The sequence below is a fragment of the Haliotis rubra genome, unplaced genomic scaffold, assembly GCF_003918875.1.
Source record: "Haliotis rubra isolate DU_JTF1 unplaced genomic scaffold, ASM391887v1 Scf296, whole genome shotgun sequence".
NCBI classification, from domain to species: domain Eukaryota; kingdom Metazoa; phylum Mollusca; class Gastropoda; order Lepetellida; family Haliotidae; genus Haliotis; species Haliotis rubra.
Window position 1 is genome coordinate 682,026 of NW_025766964.1, and position 24,804 is coordinate 706,829.

General features: G+C 42.6%; 1 protein-coding gene and 2 long non-coding RNA genes across 3 annotated transcripts; 1 reads left to right on the plus strand and 2 right to left on the minus strand.

The window, feature by feature from the left end:
- Window positions 1-1,385: 1,385 nt before the first annotated feature.
- Window positions 1,386-12,552, plus strand: LOC124282227. The gene is made up of 3 exons (XR_006900102.1): window positions 1,386-1,418; window positions 7,270-7,272; window positions 12,425-12,552. It is a non-coding gene; the product is annotated as an uncharacterized LOC124282227 (long non-coding RNA).
- Window positions 9,144-23,784, minus strand: LOC124282228. Its single transcript, XR_006900103.1, has 3 exons — window positions 23,505-23,784; window positions 12,969-12,971; window positions 9,144-9,157 (listed from the first exon to the last, which is right to left on the minus strand). It is a non-coding gene; the product is annotated as an uncharacterized LOC124282228 (long non-coding RNA).
- Window positions 17,791-21,829, minus strand: LOC124282226. The gene is made up of 3 exons (XM_046718182.1): window positions 21,278-21,829; window positions 19,340-19,510; window positions 17,791-18,588 (listed from the first exon to the last, which is right to left on the minus strand). The coding sequence occupies exons 1-3, from the start codon at window positions 21,591-21,593 to the stop codon at window positions 17,891-17,893; spliced, it is 1,185 nt and encodes a 394-aa protein (XP_046574138.1). The 5' UTR covers window positions 21,594-21,829; the 3' UTR covers window positions 17,791-17,890.
- Window positions 23,785-24,804: the final 1,020 nt, after the last annotated feature.

Consider the following 24,804-nt stretch of genomic DNA (forward strand, 5'->3'; position numbering starts at 1 on the left):
GCTCCTGAAAATTGTACAAAATAAATTATAATTCTCTCTCAAAAGAAATAACCTAGAATATATACTGAATGGGATATATGTAGTACTACCGCGCTGAAGGATGTATATTCCCAATGTCGACTGAAAGGACACTCGTGACGTTATTAACTGACCCACCCACACAAGTGAAAGTAGGTTATCAGATTCCTCTGAACCGCCGTCAAGTGAGATATCTGTGTGTAGGATATGGCTCCCGATACCATCACACTTCTGGATCTGTCGACCTCTACAGCAGTTGGGAATAAAACGATCATTTTGACGTCTTAGACACGCTGTCTTCCATCTCTTTGTTGGGGAAGACATCATCGTCCAGCGTAGAATCAGACTACGTTGCCAGAGCCTGTGCCTGTACGGTGTTGCTCAACGTTGTTGATTATGCATTCGTCTCAAAACAAGTGAGTGAGTGGGTGTTGCTTTAGGCCGCTTTAGCAATATTCCAGCCACATCACGGCGGTGGACACCAGAAATGGGCTTTAGACATTGTACTCATGTGTGGAATCGAACCCGGGTCATCGACGTGACGAGCGAACGCTTTCACCACTAGGCTACTGTCCTTCTCAAATCAATGTCAGATGTCGATCCTCAGGGTCTAAATACACTCTTCACACCTGCCACATGTCCTGCAGTCTTGGTGGTAGTAGACCCGTGAAGATCCGGGTTAGAATATTGGCCTTCAGTAACCCATGCCTGTCGTAAGAGGCGACTAACGGGATCGGGTGGCCAGGCTCGCTGACTTGGTTGACACATGTCATCGGTTCTCAACTGCGCAGATCGATGCTCATGCTGTTGATCACTGGATTGTCTGGTCCAGACTCGATTATTTACAGACCGCCGAAATATAGCTGGAATATTACTGAGTGCGGCGTAAAACTAAACTCATTCACTCACTCACTCATGCCATTATCATGCAATCTAAAATAGAAATGTTTCATGAAGCAAGTTTTGCTTCAGAGCTCTACTCCAGTTAACGGACATGTGATCTAACATCGTCCATTTGTATTGACTATGTCATGACCATGAATACACAACATTCTTATTATCGCCGAGATTCTCTGTTGTGAGTTCGAATCTCAGGTGCCTCAAGAATACGACCCCCGTCTGTGATCCCTCTTAACCCTTCCGGTTATGAGAGAGACCTGGGCCGGTGGGGAGCCTAATGGTTAAAGCGTCAGGTCGTCCCGCCGAAGACCCCGGTTCGATTCCCCACATGGGTGCGTTGTGTGAAGCCATACTCGCTCACTCACTTATATTATAAGAGATCTGAAGTAACCAAAACAGATGCACAATTACATTCAATATGCATCTATAGGTCGGCGATACTACGGTCATTCGATTATTCACGCACGCACGTACGCACACACACACACATCCACACACACGTACATGCTAGACCTCAGCTCTTCACGCACAGAGATATCTAGTCTGTCTCACAGTCCCTGAACAACATTATTGTCCCTAGTGCCTTGCCCTTCCTGTCACGTTAAAGCCCTAAATGAAGCAAGTCTAGATTTCCCTGAATCTCCCAACTCACTGGGGCTCCTTTTGAGTTAAAATGGGTTTATTTGTTACTATCAAAATTATATATATTCAGGGAAGGACTAAGATATATCCTATAGATGTGTTTTGTTTCAATTAGTTCACTTCTTAGTCTCTTATAGATATATACAATGTGTGAAGCTCATTTCTTGTGTCCCCCGACGCAATATTGCTGGAATATTGCTAAAATCGGCGTAAAACTAAACTCACTCACTCTTTTAGATATAACACTGGCAGAACCAGCCAACACCATTTAGATTGAAAATAAGCCTCTGTGTTCTGATATATTCAAACCCTGGGGAAAACCCAGCCTAGCTTCCTTGATATTGCAGAAAGGACTGGGCGGAAAGGAAAACAATGTTGTTGGACTGCGAGACAAACTACAATTGAAAACACTGTAAGGAAGTGACACGCTCTAAACCCTCGCTTTTGAGGCTTTACCGCGGAAACAAGGAAGTGAACTGGCCATCAAGCTGACCTGGTTTCTGTTCCAAACATTCTGGGGGTAATTCAAATGCCGTGAAATTATCTTGGGAAATATATCTCAACAAGTTAAAATGTCCTGTGTTTGATGTGACGGTATTAGAAAACACGCATGGGCTTTTTATCACTCGTGGATAAAAGTGTATATTTTGTAGCCTTAGGGAATCCCCACATCTTATGAAAACACAAGGCCCGTGACGTGTGCAACATTGCGTGGGGAACCCGGTCAGAATAGATTTTGGATCTTGGACCCTTTTCTCAAAGCAATCGTAGCGCTAAAATGATCGTAACTCCCATACTCTAACATAGACTTACGACTGTCGTAGCGCTAAGATGATCGTAACTCCCATACTTTAACATAGACCTACGACTGTCGTAGCGCTAAAATGATCGTAACTCCCATACTCTAACATAGACTTACGGCTGTCGTAGCGCTAAGATGATCGTAACTCCCATACTTTAACATAGACTTACGACTGTCGTCACGCTAAGATGATCGTAACTCCCATGCTTTAACATAGACTTACGACTGTGGTCACGCTATGATGATCGTAACTCCCATACTTTAACATAGACTTACGACTGTCGTAACGCTAAGATGATCGTAACTCCCATACTCTAACATTGACTTACGACTGTCGTAACGCTAAGATGATCGTAACTCCCATACTCTAACATAGACTTACGACTGTCGTAACGCTAAGATGATCGTAACTCCCTACTCTAACATAGACTTACGACTGTCGTAACGCTAAGATGATTGTAACTCCCATGCTTTAATATAGACTTACGACTGTCGTAACGCTAAGATGATCGTAACTCCCATGCTCCCAGTCGGAAAACTGTGTGTTTAACATTACTGCAGTTTTAAAAAAAAACCAATCAATGTATACACAATCCAAACCCGTGGAGTGAGTGAGGTCTGTGTTGTGGGATTAACCATCATGGCTTAGATACGGGATGGTGGGTATAATGGTAGTCGAGTAACCATGGAAACAATGATTGAACATCCCTAGAATCTTCTTACTCGTGATCTGGATTATTGCTAAAAACGGCGTAAAACACAACTCATCCACTATAATAATATAAAACATGAAACTGTGACCTGTTTAAGTGAAATAATAATTTGACAGAAATAAGAACATTTATGGCAACACATATATAATTTATGGTACTAAGTCCGATGCATTGGTTTAAGACAAGGGATAATTCTGCTTAATATCTTACTTGACCGATATTGGGTTTGTCCAACTGGATATATCTCAATGTCATAGTTATTGGGAAGGTTCACGGGTTCGGACGGTTTCCTTGCTACAATTTCTTGTGTGTTTTCAAAACTCAGGTAGTAACCCTGATAGGCTAGAGATTCGAACACACAACTGGACCGACATATTTCACTGAAGAAAAATTCCTGCCCACTTTCCGGAATTCCATCTGGCGTAATGATCTGGTCACGTGACACGTGCGCGAGTCGTAGCTGGAGCGTTTCCGCATCACAATGATCGCTCGAGTAGATGGGATGCAGATAGTAGGTTTCGTCTTTCAGTGTCATTGAGAACAGATACAAAGTAAATTGTTTGGTCATTGTTTCTTTATCAATGGCTTTTATCACCTGTGATGTAAAATGGAAGGATGAAGAGTCCTTTTTCTTAAATGACGCGGCTTTGACACAGAAGGAATCTTGTCTTTTTATCATTTTCATGCAAATTGCGCTGGAAACTTCATGCTTTATCTTGACTTGTGTTTCGTCACCCCTGTCCACAATAAACAGGTCAGGGGGAGGAAACCCTGGTCTGCATCTAGTCAATTCAACAAATTCCTCCGAGGTATTTGAACACCTTCCAGATAAGGTAGTATCCGAATTGTGTCTTGTTGGACGGTCTTTGGACGAACAGGTACTTGGAACAGGACCTTGAAACGGAGAACGTGCTTGTTGTTTCCTGACTGGGTCTGTTGTTGGCGGGATTCCGGGGAGTGAACTTTGGCGTTTGAGATTCACAGATCTTGATCTTTGTTTGTGTGAACGCTCGGACGATGACCGCTTCACCCTGGGAGTGTCCATGGCGTTAGTGTAGTACGATCACCAGGCTGTGTCTGATTAATACAATTCAAAGGGGTCTGGTATGGCGTGAGTCCGGCCCTCAATCTGAGCAGTGGCTGTGCACTCTTGCTCAGAGCAGATTGTCTGTTGCTCTCGGCTTGAATGGGTATGTTGTCATATGCCATGTGTTTATATCAGAGCTGCGTGGATTTTCCATTAACTGACGAGGAAAACATTAGTGGGCGGACGTTGTTGGCCACTGAGAGCAGGGTATTCCCCTTTCATTGACAACTCAGAGCGCGATGCGTTCAGCGTGACTCGTGTTCGGTATCAGCTCACCCGTTGTTGACAGCATTACAGCTATAAAAGTACAGACATCGACATTCAATGTGTTGTTCAGGGCAGGAGGAGGAAGACGTTGGATAGGGTGCGGTGGGTTGGAGGGGTGGGTGGGTGTTGGATGGGTGTTATAGTGTGTGTGGCGAGTGAAAGAGGAGAAGGGGGAAGAGTTATGCTTCCCAGCACAGTATTTGCATTCGCCTCTGATAATTCACTCCCCCCCCCCTTCTCTCTCTCTCTCTCGCAATTGGTGGGGTACGGTGACATGTGTCAACCAAGTCAGCAAGCATGACCACCCCCGTTAGTCCCCTTTTACGACAAGCATGGGTTGCTGAAAACCAGTTCTAACCCGGATCTTCACGGGTAGTGACCTTTGGCAAAAGCGATCATTTTCAAAAGTTTGGCATAAAGTCCTCAAACATTCACATAAGTTTCAATCATAGAGCAGGACCTGCTCTAACACCTTTCCAAAAGGAAAGTTTGGCTGTGACGTATGACCTCAGGTGACATAACGTTATATCGGAATGGAGGAAGATTATTCAAGAAGGCTACGTGTGGTGTCGAATATGGGTCATTTCCAAATACGATTGGCGACAAACAATGGAAATTTCTGGCAGGATGTTGAATCACCGCTAATGTCGTTTTGCTCATACATGTAGTACACTTCCATCTATAGAATAAAGAGTTTTTGCACACTTCATTTTCACAGTTTGAATGGTCATTGCTCTCTCTCTCTCTCTCTCTCTCTCTCTCTCTTTCTCTCTCTCTCTCTCCCTCTCACTCTTACTGTGATGAATGGATATTTGAAATATGACAATTACATTCATGTGAGCGAGAGTGAGTATACGTACACACACATACCTGAGATTAGTATTTCCATGATTGAACTAGCAACATATAATGCATAATGGTGAACACGTTTTGGCAAGTTTTAAACATTAAACTTCTAATAACTTAACATAATTGTGACAATGATATCGTATATAGCGCTGAACTCCACACCGCAGGGACATGCTCTAAGCGCATACGATATGATAGACATTATTACCCCGGATAGCCCAAGCTGCCTGTGAGGTGCTAGAAGGTTAGTAATCGTTTTGCTTATCCCACCGGGTACCCATTAACTGCTTGATGAACATGGGCAATTTTGAATAAACTCATTTGCCTAAGGTGAGACCACGTGGGTGCTTTGTTGTGGGGCAGGACTGAAGTCCTAAAAACTCTCAGGAGTCAGGTTGCCAAACACGGTCACCCATTCAAGTACTCTCCGCGACCAGCGGGGCTTAACCTCAACTGCTTTGTGACCTGTGCATTGTGCATGACCGCATAACTTCATTCACCATTTGTAAAGATAGTTTGTATAGATTATTTGAATGGATTAATGTTCTCATTAAAGAAAAAATAATACGCAATCTCATTATTACTGACATATTCAAATATTCCCTTCGTAATTCCAGCAGAGGATCGCCTCTGTTGTTGTTCTGTAAACCCCATTCATGAGTCTATTTGTTTATTCCGGTGGAATCTCTCATCCTTGGCTTTCAAGGCTGGGATATCCCTATCTATTGTCGCTGATTGGCTAGCTATGAGTTGCAATCAACAATAGTCAAGCTATATCACGGCGGGGATTCCCCTCTTCATTGTCATTGATTGCGTCATTCGTAACTTCTCGTGTCATTCCGGCAAGCCGTAAATAACGGAAAGAGGCGATTAGTTATGAATGTGATTTCAGCAATATTCGAGCTATACCACGGGGGGTCAGCTCAATGTTCGAGGCTAAATCGGAGAAGATCGTGGAAGATTTTCATCTCTTTGGGCAACCTGAGAGACATTTTTCTCCGGCATAAACAACCACGTTGGGTAATTTCACCGTCATTGTTTGAGTAGATAGTTGTAGATGCAGCTGTAAAATGAGAGATATAAGTGGGAAATAAAATGGAGGTGTGTGTGTGTGTGTGCGTGTGTGTGTGTGCGTGCGTGTGCGTGTGTGGTCACGTGGGGGTGTCTTTTGAAGCAGTATAGATTTGTGGTGAAACTCCACACACCCTTTTCCGTATAGGCGACGGTCACAATACTGATTTTGTTTGACACTGCATCGAGTAATACCCCTGCTATACGGTGGCGGTGTGTAAATAACCGAATCTGGACCAGACAGACGATGATTAAACTCTGTCATAAGAAAAAAAGAAACGCAACCCTGTCCATCAGATATGAAAAATTCGTTTGAATGAAGTATAAATTGCCCTGTTCAGATAAACTGAAATTCCAAACTAAATTTTATTCGAATGTATTGAAATGATACACGTAATTAATGAAGATTACCATCCAAACAACTGCATTTGTACGCATAAGTGTATTTTATTGCTTATTCCGTCACAACGCATGAAATGACCCTCATGGTGACTTCGCACAAAAACACATGCAAATCATGAAAATGGCAGTTAATGTAGGGGTGTATAAAGCCCATGTGCTTCCGTATTATATTCATTCATTTGTCGCCGAAAAGCTGTGTTAAAAATGCCACGATTGAGTGCTGCCGACCGAAATATCGCCATTGGTCGTGTTCAAGCCGGAGAAAGTTTTGGAACTGTTGCACGGCACCTAAATGTTCACAAAACAACGATATCCCGACTTTGGAGCCGCTACAACAACTTCAATTTGACCAACGATCGCCCGAGAAGTGGAAGGCCAGAATCACGACCCCCTTCAAGATCGGTACATCCGGGTCCATCACCTGCGTAATCGGCATGCCCTACCAACCGTGACTGCCACACAAATACCAGGTTTGAGGAGAGTGTCAGCTCAAACGATTAGGAACCGTCTGAAAGAAGCGGGTTTACGTGCCTGTAGACCAGTTGTTGGACCTGTACTACGCCCCTACATCGACGCCGACGACTCAGGTGGTGCAACAACGTAAGGATACGGACTTTACAAAACTGGAGGCGAATCTGGTTTTCTGATGAATCACGTTTTTCTTTTGCAACGTCACGACGGAAGACAGCGTCTGTATAGGAGACGTCATAAACGTTTTGCGCCCATCTGCGTCCGACAGGTGGACAGATTTGGCGGAGAAAGCGTCATGGTTTGGGAACCATCTCATACAACCAGAAATCAGACTTGGTGATCGTTCCAGGGAACCTGACAGCCCAACGTTACATCAACCACGTGTTAGAGCTTCACCTTCTCCCGATTATTGACCAACAGACACAGATTTTCAACGGGACAACGCCCGGCCTCATACTGCACGTGCAACAATGAACTTTCTGCAGAATTCCAACGTCAATGTCTTGCCATGACCCTCTAAATCACCAGACCTCAACCCTATTGAACACCTGTGGGATACTCTGGATCGACGCGTACGTCAACGTCAGCCGCCGCCACAGACGCTGCAACAGCTCGCCGTTGCACTGCAGGAGAGTGGAGAGCCATTCCCCAGGAAAGAATCCGGCGTCTTATCCGTTCTTGTCCAAGGAGATGCCGTGCAGTGATTGCAGCGCGTGGTGCTCATACGAGATACTGAGAAAGACGCCCCCCTGGTGACAAACTGGTGTCTGTGAGATGACTTTGGAAATGACAATTTTAAACATGCCCATCTGGGTTATTATTCTGCCAAATTTCAGACTTCTGTCTTAAATAATTAAAATGCCGTGTCGTCCTAAAACTTCAGATCAAAATCTCTAAAATACAGGGGTTGCGTTTCTTTTTTGACAGAGTTTATGATAAAACTACTTTGAGTGCTAAAATAAAATGTACATAAAATCACTAAATATACATTCTTAAGATATCAGATAAAACATCAAGTTATAATATCAGTTGGGGCGGTGGGGTAGTCTAGTGGTTAAAGCGTAGGCTCGTCACGCCGAAGACACGGGTTCGAATCCCCACATGGGTACAATGAGTGAAGCCCATTTCTGGTGTCCCCCGCCGTGATATTGCTGGAATATTGCTAAAAGCAGCGTAAAACCAAACTCAGTCAGTCAGTATAATATCAGTTGGGGTGGGAATGATGAACAGTCTACGTTTAAACATAGTTGTAATAAGTGCAGCTACGGAATTCGATAAATCGTCGCACTGCATGATAAATGTAGTTTGATTTGAACTGGATAATTGGCATAAATTTGGGTCTTTAGCAGGGGCGAGATTCAAAAGTGGGGTTCTCAAATCAGAATATAATTTGCAGTCGATAAGAAGATGTGCCTCGTCCTCAACATTAGGACAATTACATAGTTACATATACGGTGATCTAAGAGAGTTTGGGTTTCTTAAACCGACCAAGTTCCATTTCTAAGAGTGAGTGAGAGAGTTTAGTTTTACGCCGCTTTTAGCAATATTCTAGCTATATCACGGCGAGGGACACCAGAAATGGGCTTCACAAACTGTACCAATCGAGCCCGGGTCTTGGACGTGACGAGCGAACGCTTTAACCACTAGGCTACCCCACCGCCCCTGCACTTCTAAGACAACACAACATGCAATAGCTAGGTCATTAAGTCTGACCACCCGATCCCGTTAGTCACCTCACACGAAAGGCGTCGTCACATGGTTTGCAAGTGATAACCGTGTTATATTTAGAAAATAGTCACGTTCAGAACAAAGCAAAGGCGGATGTGATTGGCAATTTATTTGCTATGTCCAAGTCGTCGAAAGTAATAGGAAATTGTCACGAAGGTGGCACAAGTCGCCGTTTGGATTGTCCGAAAATCACGCGAGTGGTCACGACTGTCCGAGTTGAGTCAATGATAGCAATATTCCATTCCTGTGTTTTGCAGTTACGTCTAGACTATCGCTTTGTGTCTGAATACATATAATATTGATCAGTCTAAATAAACTTAGGCTCAGTATTATTCGTTACATTGCTATACTGAGTCTAACAAAACCTAGTAGAAGGTCGCGTCAGCTAACCTTTGAGCGACCTATGACCGTCCAATCAAACGCGAGACAGCCGAACGGATTTTCTAATGACATGGTTACTATTTGCTTATAATTTCGCAAGATGACATCCTTGAATATTGACAAAACGCTATTATCAGCGACTGTTTACTCATTGCATGTATCACTCGGAAGCGATCGTGCGGAAAATAGCATTCGGAATCGAGTTTTTGAGGTAATGGTTCAGGACGGTATGTGCGAATGTTAACGTTCGCGATTTTGGTAAGCTGTGTTGTGATTGGTCAGTCGAAAAGGTTAGTTGACGCGACCTTCTACTAGGTTTTGTTAGACTCAGTATAGCAGTGTAACGAATAATACTGAGCCTAAGTTTACTTTGACTGAATATTGATAGATATAAATGATTCCATTTGGATTGAAAATTAGCCCAAGTGTGAAGGGAGATTCAGATTGCTGAACCGGAGGAAGTTTAGACTGGCTTCATATAGGGATTTAGCATTGCTGAAATGGCGAAGTTAAAACACAAACTACCAAACGCATAGCAACTTTCCAGTTTTTGAAACAGGAACTTAACAAATGTTATCTTCTGGCTAAATCTTGTTGATCTCACACATGTCAGAATGTGCATTTCTAGTAGTGCTGGTATTGGCATACAACCTGCATCACGATACTAACATTGTAGTCAAGATGATATATTGCCAAAGTATTGTGCACTTAAGCTGCGATACGATACGAATCCCGATATAAGGGTGGCGATACGAACAACTGTAAAACACATTAAGATCAAAACAAAAACAATGTTTAAATGAAAGAAAGTTTAATTTGAAAAAAGTCACATTAGGCACTTTTTTAAAAATATAAACAAGTACAAAATAAATAAAACATAATACTATTATAAACAGAAAACATAGATCATAAACATCTTTAATATCAGCTGGATGCTGTCACTGCAGTCACATAATAGAATGAAATTTGTGACGGTTTTGAAAACAGTATTTCTCGACAGATTTCGCGATTCGCCAATATTCAAAGTTAAACATCGATGTATCGTGGCCCATTTGAAGTATCGTATCGGGATACACAACAATGTAAAACTTTGTATCGATTCGCTGTATCGGCGGCCCATGGATCGATGCATCGATGCGTATCAATGAATCGTCACATCACTAAGTTCTAGTTGAACTATGATGAAGCAGAAACGGAAATGAGGATTTGTTTTTCGACGCCCCACGTAATGTCCTTAATGTGTGAACCCGTGAAGATCGTATTAAAATACCTATAAATAGTCGCCCAGCAACCAATATGTCCAACTGATCATGTTAACACACAAAACCATTTAACATCAATCTGAACACACAAGGTATTTATGTAAAAATATCGTCGTTTACGTAGTACGTCAAGGCACGATTCTAATCGACCTGTGAAGATTCGGGTTAGAACTGGTCTACAGCAACCCATGCTTGTCGTAAGAGGCGATTAACTCGATCGGGTGGTCAGGCTCGCTGACTTGGTTGGCACATCTGAACGTATGCCAATTGTGTAGATCGATGCAGTTCATACTATTGATCTCTGGATTGTCTGGTCCACATTCGATTATTTACAGATCGCCGCCATATAGCTGAACTATTGCTGACTGACTGACTGAGTTTGGTTTTACGCCGCTTTTAGCAATATTCCAGCAACATCACGGCGGGGGACACCAGAAATGGGCTTCAACTATTGCTGAGCATAGAGGATATTTTGTTAATGTTGTCAAATAACATGTATGTTTCATCGAGTGGTCTGACAAAGTTGATATGTCCATGAGTGGCACAGCCACGAGACATTCTCTTTAATCAGAAAGTAGTTCCAGGCAAAATTGATATTCTACTCAGTGAAATAACATGTTATTCTACTCAGTGAAAATATAATTTTTATTTTTACCAATATTTACAGTATTTCACCCTAAAGAACATAATAATGATGATTATTCTGCCATTCAGTCAGGGTCGGAGCAGTGGTTTATTTAGACGCGTGAAGATTCGGGTTACACGCCGGCCCATTACACATTTTCACGATAGCTTGTTTCTAGACAAACATTGTTAATGTGTGATAGTACTGACAATCTATTTGTCTTGTGTGTTACGTTTTTTATAACGGGTAATGCATAGGGCTGCGCAACATAACCGGTTTACCGGTATTTACCGGTTCAGACATGAAAACGATACGTATTGCGATACGCTGATCGAAAACCGGTATTTTGACATGCAATCGGAAAACTTCGTAACACTCGGAAATCTTCGGATATTTCCGTTTTTAAATTGTTCCTTTCCTTGTTTCATTTGTGCCAAACATTATTTACATTTTTATTTTGTCATGATTAAAGTTTTTATTAAAGCTTAATCAAGCATTGTGATTTTGTTGTGTTTTTGCTATATAAATCAAGCATTAACTCGACTATAAGTAGTTTTTTGTTAAAAAAACCTTCTTGCAATATATGCTTTCGTATCGCAATATATCGCAATATGAAAATTCCCTGCAATACCCACCCCTAGTACTAATGCATCATTCACCCATATTGTTCCACTACAGAATGTTTTCCTCCCGAGATAACCTTACGTTTCAGGAAACATGAAAACATTTCCCCTGTGTGGGCATTAGGAAACGTGTCTTCCGCCTGTCACAGTACACGCGGGTACCTGTTGTAATCCACTCAAGGTTCAAGGGCATGTTGCTCACGTTTTTCCCTTAACACAATTACTTCCGCTTTCACCCATACAATAAAACACCTATTAATTGATTGTTATGTTGAACCTGATCCTTCCTGGGGGTGTTCTGTTTTTGCCTGCACGTATTGTTTAGGAATTATAATTACTGTACAGTACTTAATCCTTATATACATCTCGGATGGGGCTCAACTACAGAAAGTACTAGAATTTGTACTTTACTAAGAAAGTGTAATCCCAAATATAACAGATGTTACATTTGACCGACATTAATTTTACTTACTGTGCATTATACATAAATACATACAATTGTATAATTTGTTTCACATTACATAATAATCACATTCAAAATCCCCCTAGATGAGAAACGACACCACCATAAACAAGTGGTGAGATGGTACCAGTTAAAGAGTTTATGTTTCTCAAGGTCAATTCTTTCTTCAAGGTGCCGGTAGTGAACTCCACTTAATTGAACAGACTATAATTGTGCAGGCACTGGACTGTTAATCCCAACCCACTTATAGCCAATTAAAGTGCAGGCAAAAAGAGAATACTCCTCGTCCTTCTACATCACCGGGCAATCTTCACCTAATCGCCAGCAAAGTCAGTCGTCTAACCCACTCAGCCAACGCCCTCGCCTGACTCTGAGGTTGTGGGTTCGAATCCCGGATGGGACTCAACCCAACAAAAGTACTAGAATCTGTACTTTACTGAGAAAGTGTAATCCCAACTATAACATATGTTACCTTTGATAACTTTTTAAATGGAAATAATAAATAACCCCCCCCAAAACCCCTTTTTGAATGGCATTGTGTATTCACTGTTTTTGAAGGCAGATGACAGATTAACAATCTGCATAGGTCGGCACTTCTCGTGGGCATAATCTGCTTAGCTGGTCCTATTTTACCATATCTCGGACAAGGGTATACGACAAATACATGCTTTTATCACAATCTACCTTGACCTATGACAAATAATACAACGGACATGTGTATCAAATGACTGATTTTAACACTCTGTCAGTAAGAAATGAGTCATTGTTTTCATCTTTAACGGACAGATAATCTAGTATTGCCTAATTCAGACAATGAGCATTAAAGTGTTTGTTAAAATCTGATACACTTCAGTAGCGCAAAGATCCGGTTATCGGAAAAAAGCATCAGGAAAAAAAGAATCGGAAAAAAAGAATCAAGTTTTGCTAGGAAAAAAAGAAACAAGAAAAGAGAATCAGTTTACACATTTATTGGTGGAATAATGAACCAATATCATAACGAATATAATAATCCAATCCAAAGATCCACATAGCAACTACGCTTGCAAATATCCACACCTGTTGGTTTGACATTTCTTGGGACCAGGGTCCCGTTTCACAAAGTGATCTCAGCGCTAAGAGTGGCTCAACTCCCATACTTTACCAAAGACTTGAGACTGCCGTAGTGCTACGATAAGCTAGGGGAACGGGGACCAAGGTCCACTTACTCAAAGCCATCTTAGCGCAACCCACTAAGTCTATGTTTGTGTATGGGAGTTACGATCATCGTAGCGCTAAGATCGCTTTGTGCAAGTGGGCCCTGGTCCCGATCCACTAAGCGTTCGTAGCGCTACGACATTCGTAAGCCTATGATAAACTATAGAGTTACGACAGGTCGTAACTTTACGTACGATTTGTGAATTAGGTCAATAACATCGAGAGAAACGTTGTTCTCCACAGCTGGAGTCAAACTGCGCCGCCTGGTGAAGTGATGTTTTCATCAGTGTGATTATCTACAGTTGAAAACAGAGCCTCAAATAAATCTAAAACAATTGACGGGAATGTTTCTATTAAAACTTATTCCACCTTTCACAGCTCGAGTCTCGTGCTATCGGTCTGTATATGGTCGCGTTATGCATTATCGCGCTTTCGTCTCGCTCTATCGCTTTTTCTCGCCTTGGTATATCGCCACCATTTTCGCTGTCTATCAAAACGCTTTGTCATGTTTTCGCTTTATCACTTTCGCCGCCTTGGTATATCGCTTTCTCGCTCTATCATTCTTTGAATGATTTCATCGTCTCGATGGAATCAGCACATGTGGATGGACAGATGGATGGATGGATGGATGGATCTATGGATGGGAAGGGCGGGCGGATGGGTGGTGGGCGGGTGGATGTTATGGGATGGACGGATGGATGGGTGGATGGAAGGGCGGGCGGGAGGACGGACGGATGGATGTGTTGATTAGATGTCGTTAGGCGATGAATGACGTTAGGCGCGATCCGTTGCCATTCCTGTAGAAGACATTGTTCCAGTATTTGAGACAGGTGGAGCTGGTAGATTCTGATTTGTCGATCCAGGTAGTGCCATAAGTGGCATAATGGCAACACAACTGGTCTCAAAACTACATCCCTGAATCTTCGAGCATTCAGGCTCCCATGAATAATCACAAGTCTCGTTTTGAGATCGACGCAGATCCACACACACCTTCACGCTATCGGCTCCAAGCGGTCGGACTTGCTCAACGCAATTCGGCGCTAAACGTTCATCTTCTCGTCTGTAAACACGAGCCAAAACATACTCTCGTCGGTGAACATTACACGTCGCCAATCATGCGTCTGCCAACGTCGAACTCGTCTGGCCCAGGTCAATTGACGACGTTGGTTTTGAAAAGTCATATGCACTCCGCGATAGGGTCGACGTTCTCCGGTATATCGACTGACACGGCGCCCTAGTGCTGTCACCGTTACAAAACGATTTCTCAGATGTATTGTTATGAAGTGGCGATCATCAACGGGCGTTTGCACACGTGGTCTGCCACTCCTAGGCCTGTCTGACGCACTGCCAGTTTGTCGTTGCATCAGTCCGATCACAGTTGCTCGGGGTGCAGCACATCGTTCTCTGGCAATGACGATGTGGTTAGCCCCTACTTGGGACATTCCGACAGCTGTACCCCCACCCCACCCCCACCCCACCTCACACACACACCACCTCTTGTTTCATCATTGTTTTTGATTTTTTGCGACGTTTAGGCAATTCGTTAACTTATTTCGCCGTTTGTTGTGTACGGGTGTGACATGACTCAGTGTGGTTTTATCACTTCAAAATATTTTAATTTTTTTTGGGGGGGGTGAATTTGTATGTAATTCTTTGCGGTTCCTTTTGAGTACTAGTTTAGTGTCTATTCTCTCACTGGAAGCTCCTAAATTATTTTGAAGTTCGAATAGTTCGTGGTCACGTTACGTGAAATACACGGATTATTGATCTGTAACATGTCATGGCTGGGTGGGTAATGGTGATTTTTATGGATAAGCATGTACATTGTGAATATGTGAATGACACATTCCCCCCTCTAAAATCTATGCACAAAGTAAGTGACTTCCCTGCATGTCATGTACAAAATCAACGAACACCTCCCTAGTACATATATACAAAATTGATGACCCAAATCCCCCCCCAATAACATTAATAAATAAATAAATAAATAAATAAATAAATAAATAAATAAATAAATAAATATAAAATAATTAAATAAATAAAAATATAAAATATAAAAAATCCAAAACAAATCATCATATCCCCCCTGGCCATAAATTATGAACGGTCCCTAACGAGCCCAGATTCAGGCGACGATGGATGCTATATATAGCGCCACTGCGTATCCAAAATTCCCACACTTAAAGACAAACATATGACTGTGCTATATTTAGAAAGTATGCTGTCAGTGTACACAGCAATGTTGTGGTATAGTGAAATGACTGTCCCTCGTGTCAGTCAGTACGATGGCGGTGTCAAGTTGACAGTCTCGAGCGGGGCACGAGCAACCACTCCGCTTATTCCGGAATGACACGAGTGATGAAGTCGTCACTAGTCCAAGCTAATTTGAGTGAGCAAGTTTTACACCACTTTTAGCAATATTCCAGCAATATCACAGCGGGGGACACCAGAAATGAGCTTCACACATTGTACCCATGTTCGGAATAGAACCCGGGTCATCGGCGTGACGAGGGACGCTTTAACCTCTAGGCTACCCCACCACCCTCGGCCATCCTTGAGACGTAGGAAACGCAGTATAACAATACATACGTACAACATGAGTAAAAGTACTACAGGTATATATAGTGCGTTAAATAATGTTCCTATATTAAAATATATGTTTTCCTCTACACATCTGACCGCCTCCGTGGTGTAGTGGTTAGAGCGTCCGCCCGGAGAGCGGAAGGTCGCGGGTTCGATCCCCGACCGCGTCATACCAAAAGACGTTAAAATATGGTACTTGTTAGTCCGTGCCTGGCGCTCGGCATTAATGGGTACAACAAGGACTGGTCGGCTCGGAGTCAGTATAATGTGTCTGAGTGTGGTATTCATGCTTCACTGCGGCATGGTATCTCCGTGGGCTGGCACTATTAAACCAGCTTCAGTCTGGGCTAGTACAAGCAGCCGCACATACACATACACACGCATGCACGTCGTCATATAAGCGAAATATTCTCGAGCACGACGTTAAACCTAAATTCACCTCACCTCACCTCCTCTACACATCGAATAAAACTTTATGGCTAACACTTGTACATTTTCGGACCATAGAATATATACAAGTTTGTTAAAATCATTCAGATTTTCAAAAGTAGGATATAATATAATACATTACATAAAATGTCTCAATTCTCCAGGGCCGCTCGTCACACCGGTTCGATTCCCCACATGGGTACATTGTGTGAAGCTCATTTCTGGTGTCCCCTACCGTGATGTTGCTGGAATATTGCTAAAAGCGACGAACACCCATACCCATCTCACTCTTAACCCTCCATGAAAAGGACATAATCCTTTTAAAAGTAACTAGTCTTTAATAATTCTGCCCACTATTTCGTGGAGAGGTTCAATACGGAAGATGGAATGATAGATCTAGTGAATATTGTATGCTTGATGTTGCCATCAAAAGCGGATTTCTGAATGAATTAGAAGTTTAAAAATCACCAATCAATTCGTATTCATGATCAGTCAAAGCTAAAAGTTAAATTAATCCAGTACATTTGAATATATCCAAAGTTATATATTCCAAAAACACCGCGGTGGTTTGTTTATAATCGAATCTGGATAAGGTTGATATCACAAGAACTCCCGACGCCAACTGTCTGAATGTGTGTGTGTGTGTGCGCGCTCGCTCGCGCGCATGTGTGTACGTACTTGTGTGAGTGGACGTATGCGCGGATGTGCTTGCATGTGCGTGGGTGTATGGATGAGGGGACAAACGTATGTGTGAGCGCGTGTGTTTTTTGTGTGTAAGACATGTATATCTGTTTAACGTTATTTCAAAGCACAATAGACCGCCTCCGTGGTGTAGTGGTTAGAGCGTCCGCCCGGAGAGCGGAAGGTCGCGGGTTCGATCCCCGACCGCGTCATAAAGACGTTAAAGTATGGTACTTGTTGGTCCCTTCCTGGCGCTCGGCATTAATGGGTACAACAAGGACTGGTCGGCTCGGAGTCAGTATAATGTGTCTGAGTGGGGTATTAATGCTTCACTGCGGCATGGTATCTCAGTGGGCTAGCAGTATAAAACCAGCTTCAGTCTGGGCTAGTACAAGCAGCGGCACATACACATATACACGCATGCACGTCGTCATATAAGCGAAATATTCTCAAGCACGACGTCAAACCCAATTTCACCTCACCCCACCTCACCCCACCCCACCCCACCTCACCCCACCCCACCCCACCTCACCCTCACCTCACCTCACCTCACCTCACCTCACCCCACCTCAAAGCACAATAATAGAAACAAAAGAGACTCCAGTCATTATTTTTTTTATTATGTATCAATGCACAAAAAACGTAATATATATACACTAAAAATGAATAACTATTAGATATACAACATATGACATGAAATCAATTCATACAAAAGAATGATTGTACACCTCGAGACAATCTATCGGAAACAGACCCTCTTGCTGAAAGGGGATGTTGATCCTCGAAAATCTGAATCGCATAGTTTCTCTCTGTGGGAGTTTGACCATGGGTGTTTCTTAGCACCACCCGCTGACCTTTCTCAATACTAAGACAATATTCGGTATAAGCGAAGGATCTTAGCACTGGGAAGGCATGCTTCTGGTATTCATACCAATATTTACTATTTGTCTCCGTAATTACTTCTGTGACGTCACTTTTGTTGGCACGACGGAACTGAAAACCAAATGTCTCTGCTCGGCAGTTCCCGGGTGTAATTACAGGGGTGAGGTAGAACGACTCACCATGAAGGTCGTATCGGAAACACATTAAGCTATACATTCGATTATTCGTATCAATAGCGTTTTTTATCTCCCTGACGAAGTAATATTGTTCTTTGAACTTTGTTCGGTAGATGTCGATGATGAGGATGGGTTTGTCCGTATCTTCGACTGCTCTCAAAAACCGGCCATTGGAGAGCGGCCATTTTATTTTCACTCGTGTTCCACTGGACGAGTTTATGTACAACAGATGGGGGACAGGTTGTGGGGTGCAGTGTGTCAACTGCGCCACCTCAGCAACAATTAACTCTTCTTCAATTTCCGATTCGTACTCGTCACTGCTGGATCGGGACGTAAATTCTGTAATTATAAAAATACATAAGAGTTTATAAGTGTATAAACCTAAACACAATAGCATTTCAATTTTGGTTTCTTACGATTTTATTGATGATAAAAATGATGATGTAACGCCTTGTGCATGCATATGTCGAATAACGTAGTTAGACTTATCGGTAAGTTTGAACTTATTTGTAATTATCGGAACCAAACATTGAGCTCGCGACAACCGGGAATTCGATACACCCACTTACAAAAGAGATAGTTTCCCAGATCGGACTGCGTTTGAGGTCGACATGACCGGGTATTCGACATACCCGATTTCGAGGCAATGAGATTGACACATATCCAGCTACAGAGGATCTGGTGGCTCAGAACTATGAAGCACCCGTTACGATGCTCAAGCTATCAACCCGTGAAGGTCCGGGTTAGAATATTGATCTTCAGTAACCCATGCTTGTCGTAAGAGGCGACTAACGGGATCGGGTGGTCAGGCTCGCTGATTTGGTTGACACATGTCATCGGTTCCCAATTGCGCAGATCGATGCTCATGATAAAGATCACTGGATTGTCTGGTCCAGACTCGATTATTTACAGACCGCCGCCATATGGCTGGAATATTGCTGAGTGCGGCGTAAAACTAAACTCACTCACTCACACACTCAAGCTATTAACCACTGGTTTTCCGGGACCGCCGTACTACAGCCTGAATATTGCTTACTGTGGCGTAAACTTTCGCTTTTCTCCGAGTTCGTTAAAACCAGAGATGATGTACCTGTGACGCTCATTGCCATGTTCGAGTAATCTGCATGATCGGACTCGTCGGTGACTCCACTGGACGGTCGTCCATGCCCTGCATCCCTCGAAGTAGCCGTCGTCAACGACATCCCCGGCAAGCTCTCCTCCCGTTGGGATGTCACTGTACCCCATTCTTCTGTTCCACTGTCTGAATATATAATGAACATTTAATGCGGACCCATAACCCTCTCCGCCAACATAAGCTAACACACAGCAGCGCCCTTGAACATGTACTAGGTGCGTTGTTATGTGCGCTATATAGATAACCTGTCATCGTCATCATCATCATCAGCAGCACCTATCATCATCACTTCGAGATGACGGGGTGTGGAGGGGATATTTGAACCTTTACGTTTTATTATGTATTATCATGTATATTTGCGTTATATGGCGAATATTAGGAGCTAATGATCAGCTTAGGGGACCGTTCACAATTTAATAGCTGGGGGTTGGGGTGACCCATTTTGTTGTGGGGAGGTGTCATCATTAGTAATTAACTTTCATGACATGCAAGGGGGTCGCTTAGTTTGTTAAAAAATCCCCCCCTCCCCCTCTCCCCCAGCCATAAATCATGAACGGTCCCTTACGACGATATTTCATTTTCACTGAGCTTATTATAACGTCAAGACATCCGCTTGAAATGGGCATCAGACCATGAACAAGAACCCAAACAATCTTTAAACATTAAACATTAACACCACAGGGTATTTCCGGAGTTGTCACTGTTAACTGTGCTGTGCCTACCCCCATCTCTTACCCTGTTTCATATATAAACACGAATGGGATTTTCCTAAGTTTCCACCATGAGTTGTGTCTATTTTTAAATCGCTAAGTCGCCTAGAGAGTTCGAAATGATAGGCCCATTAACTATAAATACAGGCCCTCGTGTCTTTGCGAAGATAAAAGATTAAACAAATTATTTTTTTGAGATGACACCCGACTCGAAATGCTACACAGTTCACCTTGTTATAATGTATTGTACTGTGAAGCTTTTCGAGCCGGGGGTAATCTAAAATGTTTTATGTTTTTTAATTTTTTTTAACATATTTAATCCTCGCAAAGACACGAGGGCCTGTGTCTCTGTGATGGTCAACTACAACACATGTGATGCCTTCCACTGATAATGTAGTCAGATTAAGTCAATACAGTATTGATTCAGCTAATCGACTTCTGAATGGCGATGAGAATGTGTACATGAAATATACATGCCGACAGTATGAGCTGTACAGAGGAAGCAAAACGGTGTTATTGATTTGACGCTGAAGAACAAATAATCAATCGATTTGTGAATGAATGGAGAAAACATGATCGATCTAAGATTAGGGAAACGTCGACGGGGATTGTCATGATGATGGTGAACATGGCTGTAATGAGTATAATGTTGGCGATCAGTGTTGCCGCCGATGATTTGTATTGACGTGTATTGTGATTGTATCAACACTGTTGAATATTGTCACAATACTAATGATTCATTTACTTAAGGGGGTAACGTTCCCCTTTACTCAGTCCTAACACCCACCCACCCACCCCCAACTCTCCATCCACCCCCATAATACTATTAACATGGAGAAACTGGGCAAAGTTTTACAAATATCCTGTGACGTTTTATGTCATTGGAAACTGGAAATATCTCAGACTAACTGACCTCGTTCCACTATCTTAAACCTGCCAAGGGTCACATTGATGTCGAGCATCGGACATAACCCGGTTAATACTCAGATTAACACTATGGCGGTATTATCCAGGTAGGGTTTGAACGTTGCAAGCGTTCATGTTTACTGAAGCGCAACTTCTGTTTCTTCACGGTTTCGAGATCAGATCAATCCACCATCGGCGATGTATAGAAGTACAAACTACGGTTAGAAGTGAAGGTATATCCAGAAATAGAGAAAAGTTAAAAAAACCCAATTCTTACCTGAAAAATCTTCTGGTCGAACAATACTATCCACGCCAGCAGATCTCATCGTTGATCCTCCGGAACGTCTTCGGGGACGTCTTCGGGGATAGGTACCTGGTGTGACATCACAGAATGATGCTGAAATGTGTATCCTGGACCGGACCTGACCAGGTTTTCCACGTGCTCCATTCTGTACTCGGACTCCGTCCTCTTTGAACCCACTGTCCTGACTACTCTGCGCTGTCGCAGGCTGAGATCCGAGTGCCCTTCTTACGATATCAATTTTTGATTTCTCGTCATCGACCAAGCTCAACGAACACGGTTTGTTCGACATGGTGCAGCTTTGTCTGTCTGTCTCTCTCGCTTCGTCACTAATAAAGCCTTGATTGGGGATTCCCCGATTTTAAAAATAGATCTGGGTTTAACAGATAGGGTTTAACGGATAAACTTCCGGATATAGATGGTGTTTCCCCAACAGCTGATGTGTTTTGAGTATCACCACGACAGCAAATGTAACGTGTGCTGTTACGGCGAATGTATGCCGACGTATGATGGAGGCACACTGGAGCTATGTCATCAACGTTTATATATTACTGCTTACCTGGGTACCTGCGTTTTATTAATAGATCTAATGACGGGAGGAGAGGGAGGGAAACTGACATATCACACAGAGAATAAACAGGCGCGGACACAGTTTTTAGAAGGGGTGGGGGGGGGGTGGGGGTTGCACACCCATGCACGGACATTTGACCAACATATGATGTTTATCTCCTAATTTAACCCGGATCTTCACGGGTATCTAGAGCGCGTCTGTATGTGAGTGACATGTGATCTTGTTTATCAATTTCTACTCCATAAACAACCATGCTGGGTCTATTTCATCATACTTGTTTATGTAGATAGTTCTAGATGTACATCTAAAAATACCTTGTCAGTTATTGTTATATATGGGGCATGTCCAAAATATCCCCAGACTAACTTCATTAAGTTGCATATTAGGAGTTGGAAAGTACACTACTGGCAAACATGACGGATAACAACCGAGTACAATGTTTTGATACAGATTCCTGTACCGTTGCAATATCCCCAACGTGGAAAAACATTAAGGGTGTTCGTAATTTCACAATATAATTTCGGGGTGGTGGGGTAGCCCAGTGGTAAAAGCATTCGCTCGTTACGCCGAAGACCCGGGTCCGATTCCCCACTAGGGTGCAATGTGTGAAGCCCATTTCTGGTGTCCCCCGCCATTGTATATGCTTCTCCATAATAATCATCATCATCATTAAGATTACAATATTGAATAAAAAAGTTCGAATGAATTAACGCAACGTTGCATTAAATCGACTCTCGCGCCCTCTACCGACCGAACATTATTTCAAGCGAACACCATAGGGTTATGTCCCTTGGGACGCTCTTTATGAATATACTATGCCCAACTTGTAATTGAAACCAGTTCGGCAAACACTGACAACACACTGACGATAGTTTTCGATGTACGGGACAATCGTTTACATTCCATATAAGGCAAGTGTTCTCTGTTTGGAAGCTGTTCGCCTCGAAGTTTCAGTTATCTATTTCAGGCAAGTCGTTAGGTATAATACGTCTATTATTGCATCAACAGGAAGCTGAAGTGAGTGCATGTGCCCCAATATGTATAATATAGGCCAAAGTATTGTCGAAAATGTGTGAAATTGTGCCTTTAAGTCTGAAGTGTTTCGGCGACTCTTTTCAGCCAATTCAGCCAAGTGACATTCTGATAACGCCCTCTTTTGTGGTCAAATTTATATTTCCAGAAAACCTTTTCATTTCCCCGTCAGTTTATTAAAAGGCGTGTTTGAGTGGAGTCTACCTAGGTTAGAGTAAGTGCGAATATGGAGAGGCAGATCTGTTTATTCGTACCGGTTAAGTAAACAAGCCAGTGTCACAAGAACACAACAAGCATGATGTAATGGTATTGGTTTCAAAACGTGTACGGTTTGTAATGAAAACAGGATAAATTAAATTTCAGTTTACACCATAACAAATTTACCATGTCAAAGGTGATTAGGACTGTATTCCGGGAAGACGTCCTCATGGGTAGCCTAGTCTTTGATTAGAAAACCCTGAAATGTTCTAAAATAAACCAATCCTAAAACCAACCACCTCCATTAATCAACCTTAATATGAAACTTTTCATCAACGACAGCTGATCTCAACGGTGTCACGGAGGGAAGACATCCAAGATGATCATCTGACGTGACATCACAGGTCGTATTTCATGGACCGGAAGTGACCATCCTATCCCGTGATGCCATGGCGACTCTGTACTCAGTGAACCCATTCGTTTCACACATTAATCACGTTATTTCCATTACGATGATCACCAAAACACATTTTGAAAAAAAAAGATAACACCGAGTCTCTTCTCATGTGTAAATTAATGCGTATAAAATACTTGTGAATTGAAAAGTTTTTCGTACTGCTTTTCATTGATGGATATGGGGCGGTGGGGTAGCCAAGTGGTTAAAGCGTTCGCTCGTCACGCCGAAAACCAGGGTTCGATTCCCCACATGGGTACAATGTGTGAATTCTTTGATTGGCATTCTAGAAGTTGTGTAGATGAAGAATGAGGACTATTTATATGGATATAGAACTTCTTTATTCTATTCTAAAATATAGGCGACGTTTCGACATAGATTCTAATGTCACCACTTGCTTGACAACGACATTAGAATCTATGTCGAAACGTCGCCTATATAGAATAAAGAAGTTGTATATCCATAAAAATAGTCCTCATTCTACATTCTACAATGTGTGAAGCCCATTTCTGGTGTCCCTCGCCGTGGTTGCTAAGAGCGGCGTAAAACCCAAACTCACTTACTCACCCATTGATTAATGTGCACATACATTAACAACATGTACTGGGATACACATCATCTGTTGACGAAACATATTAACAGTGAGCCTTTACATGTTAAAGGTGATGGGAGTCTGGTGTATCACAACAGGTATTTGTTGGTACTTTGAGGTGCAGTTATTAATACCTGGGTAAATGTCTTTATAAACAAACAAGACGTCACCTTGTATTGAGAGTCAGTCATGTACGTCAGGCTACGCCAGTGTCACCACGACAGCGTCACCACCACAGCTGACAGAGGCTGAAGCCTGAAATATGACACCACGAGTTGACGTGTTGCTATAAATAGAACTGAGTTTTTCCAAAATATCACCACTGAGTAATATCATTGAAAGGCGTAATATCATTGTGATAAACCGTCCACTGAAACATTCCAGACGGTTGGTCCGGACATTTGATATCAACATAGAAGACACTCCCGACAACAGTGGTTCGATAACGTCCATACCACACTATAAGTCGCCCAATACACATCCAGTGACACCCAATACACACGGTTTACACCCCCACACACACACACACCTACCCCCACCCCCCAGCTTGCCAGCAGCCAACAGGGAATTATCCGGGATTAGCGGACACACATGGTGAGCGTGCAAGGTAAGTTGTTCCCTGTGTAATAAGGTCCGGGATAATTAGGCTACTCATA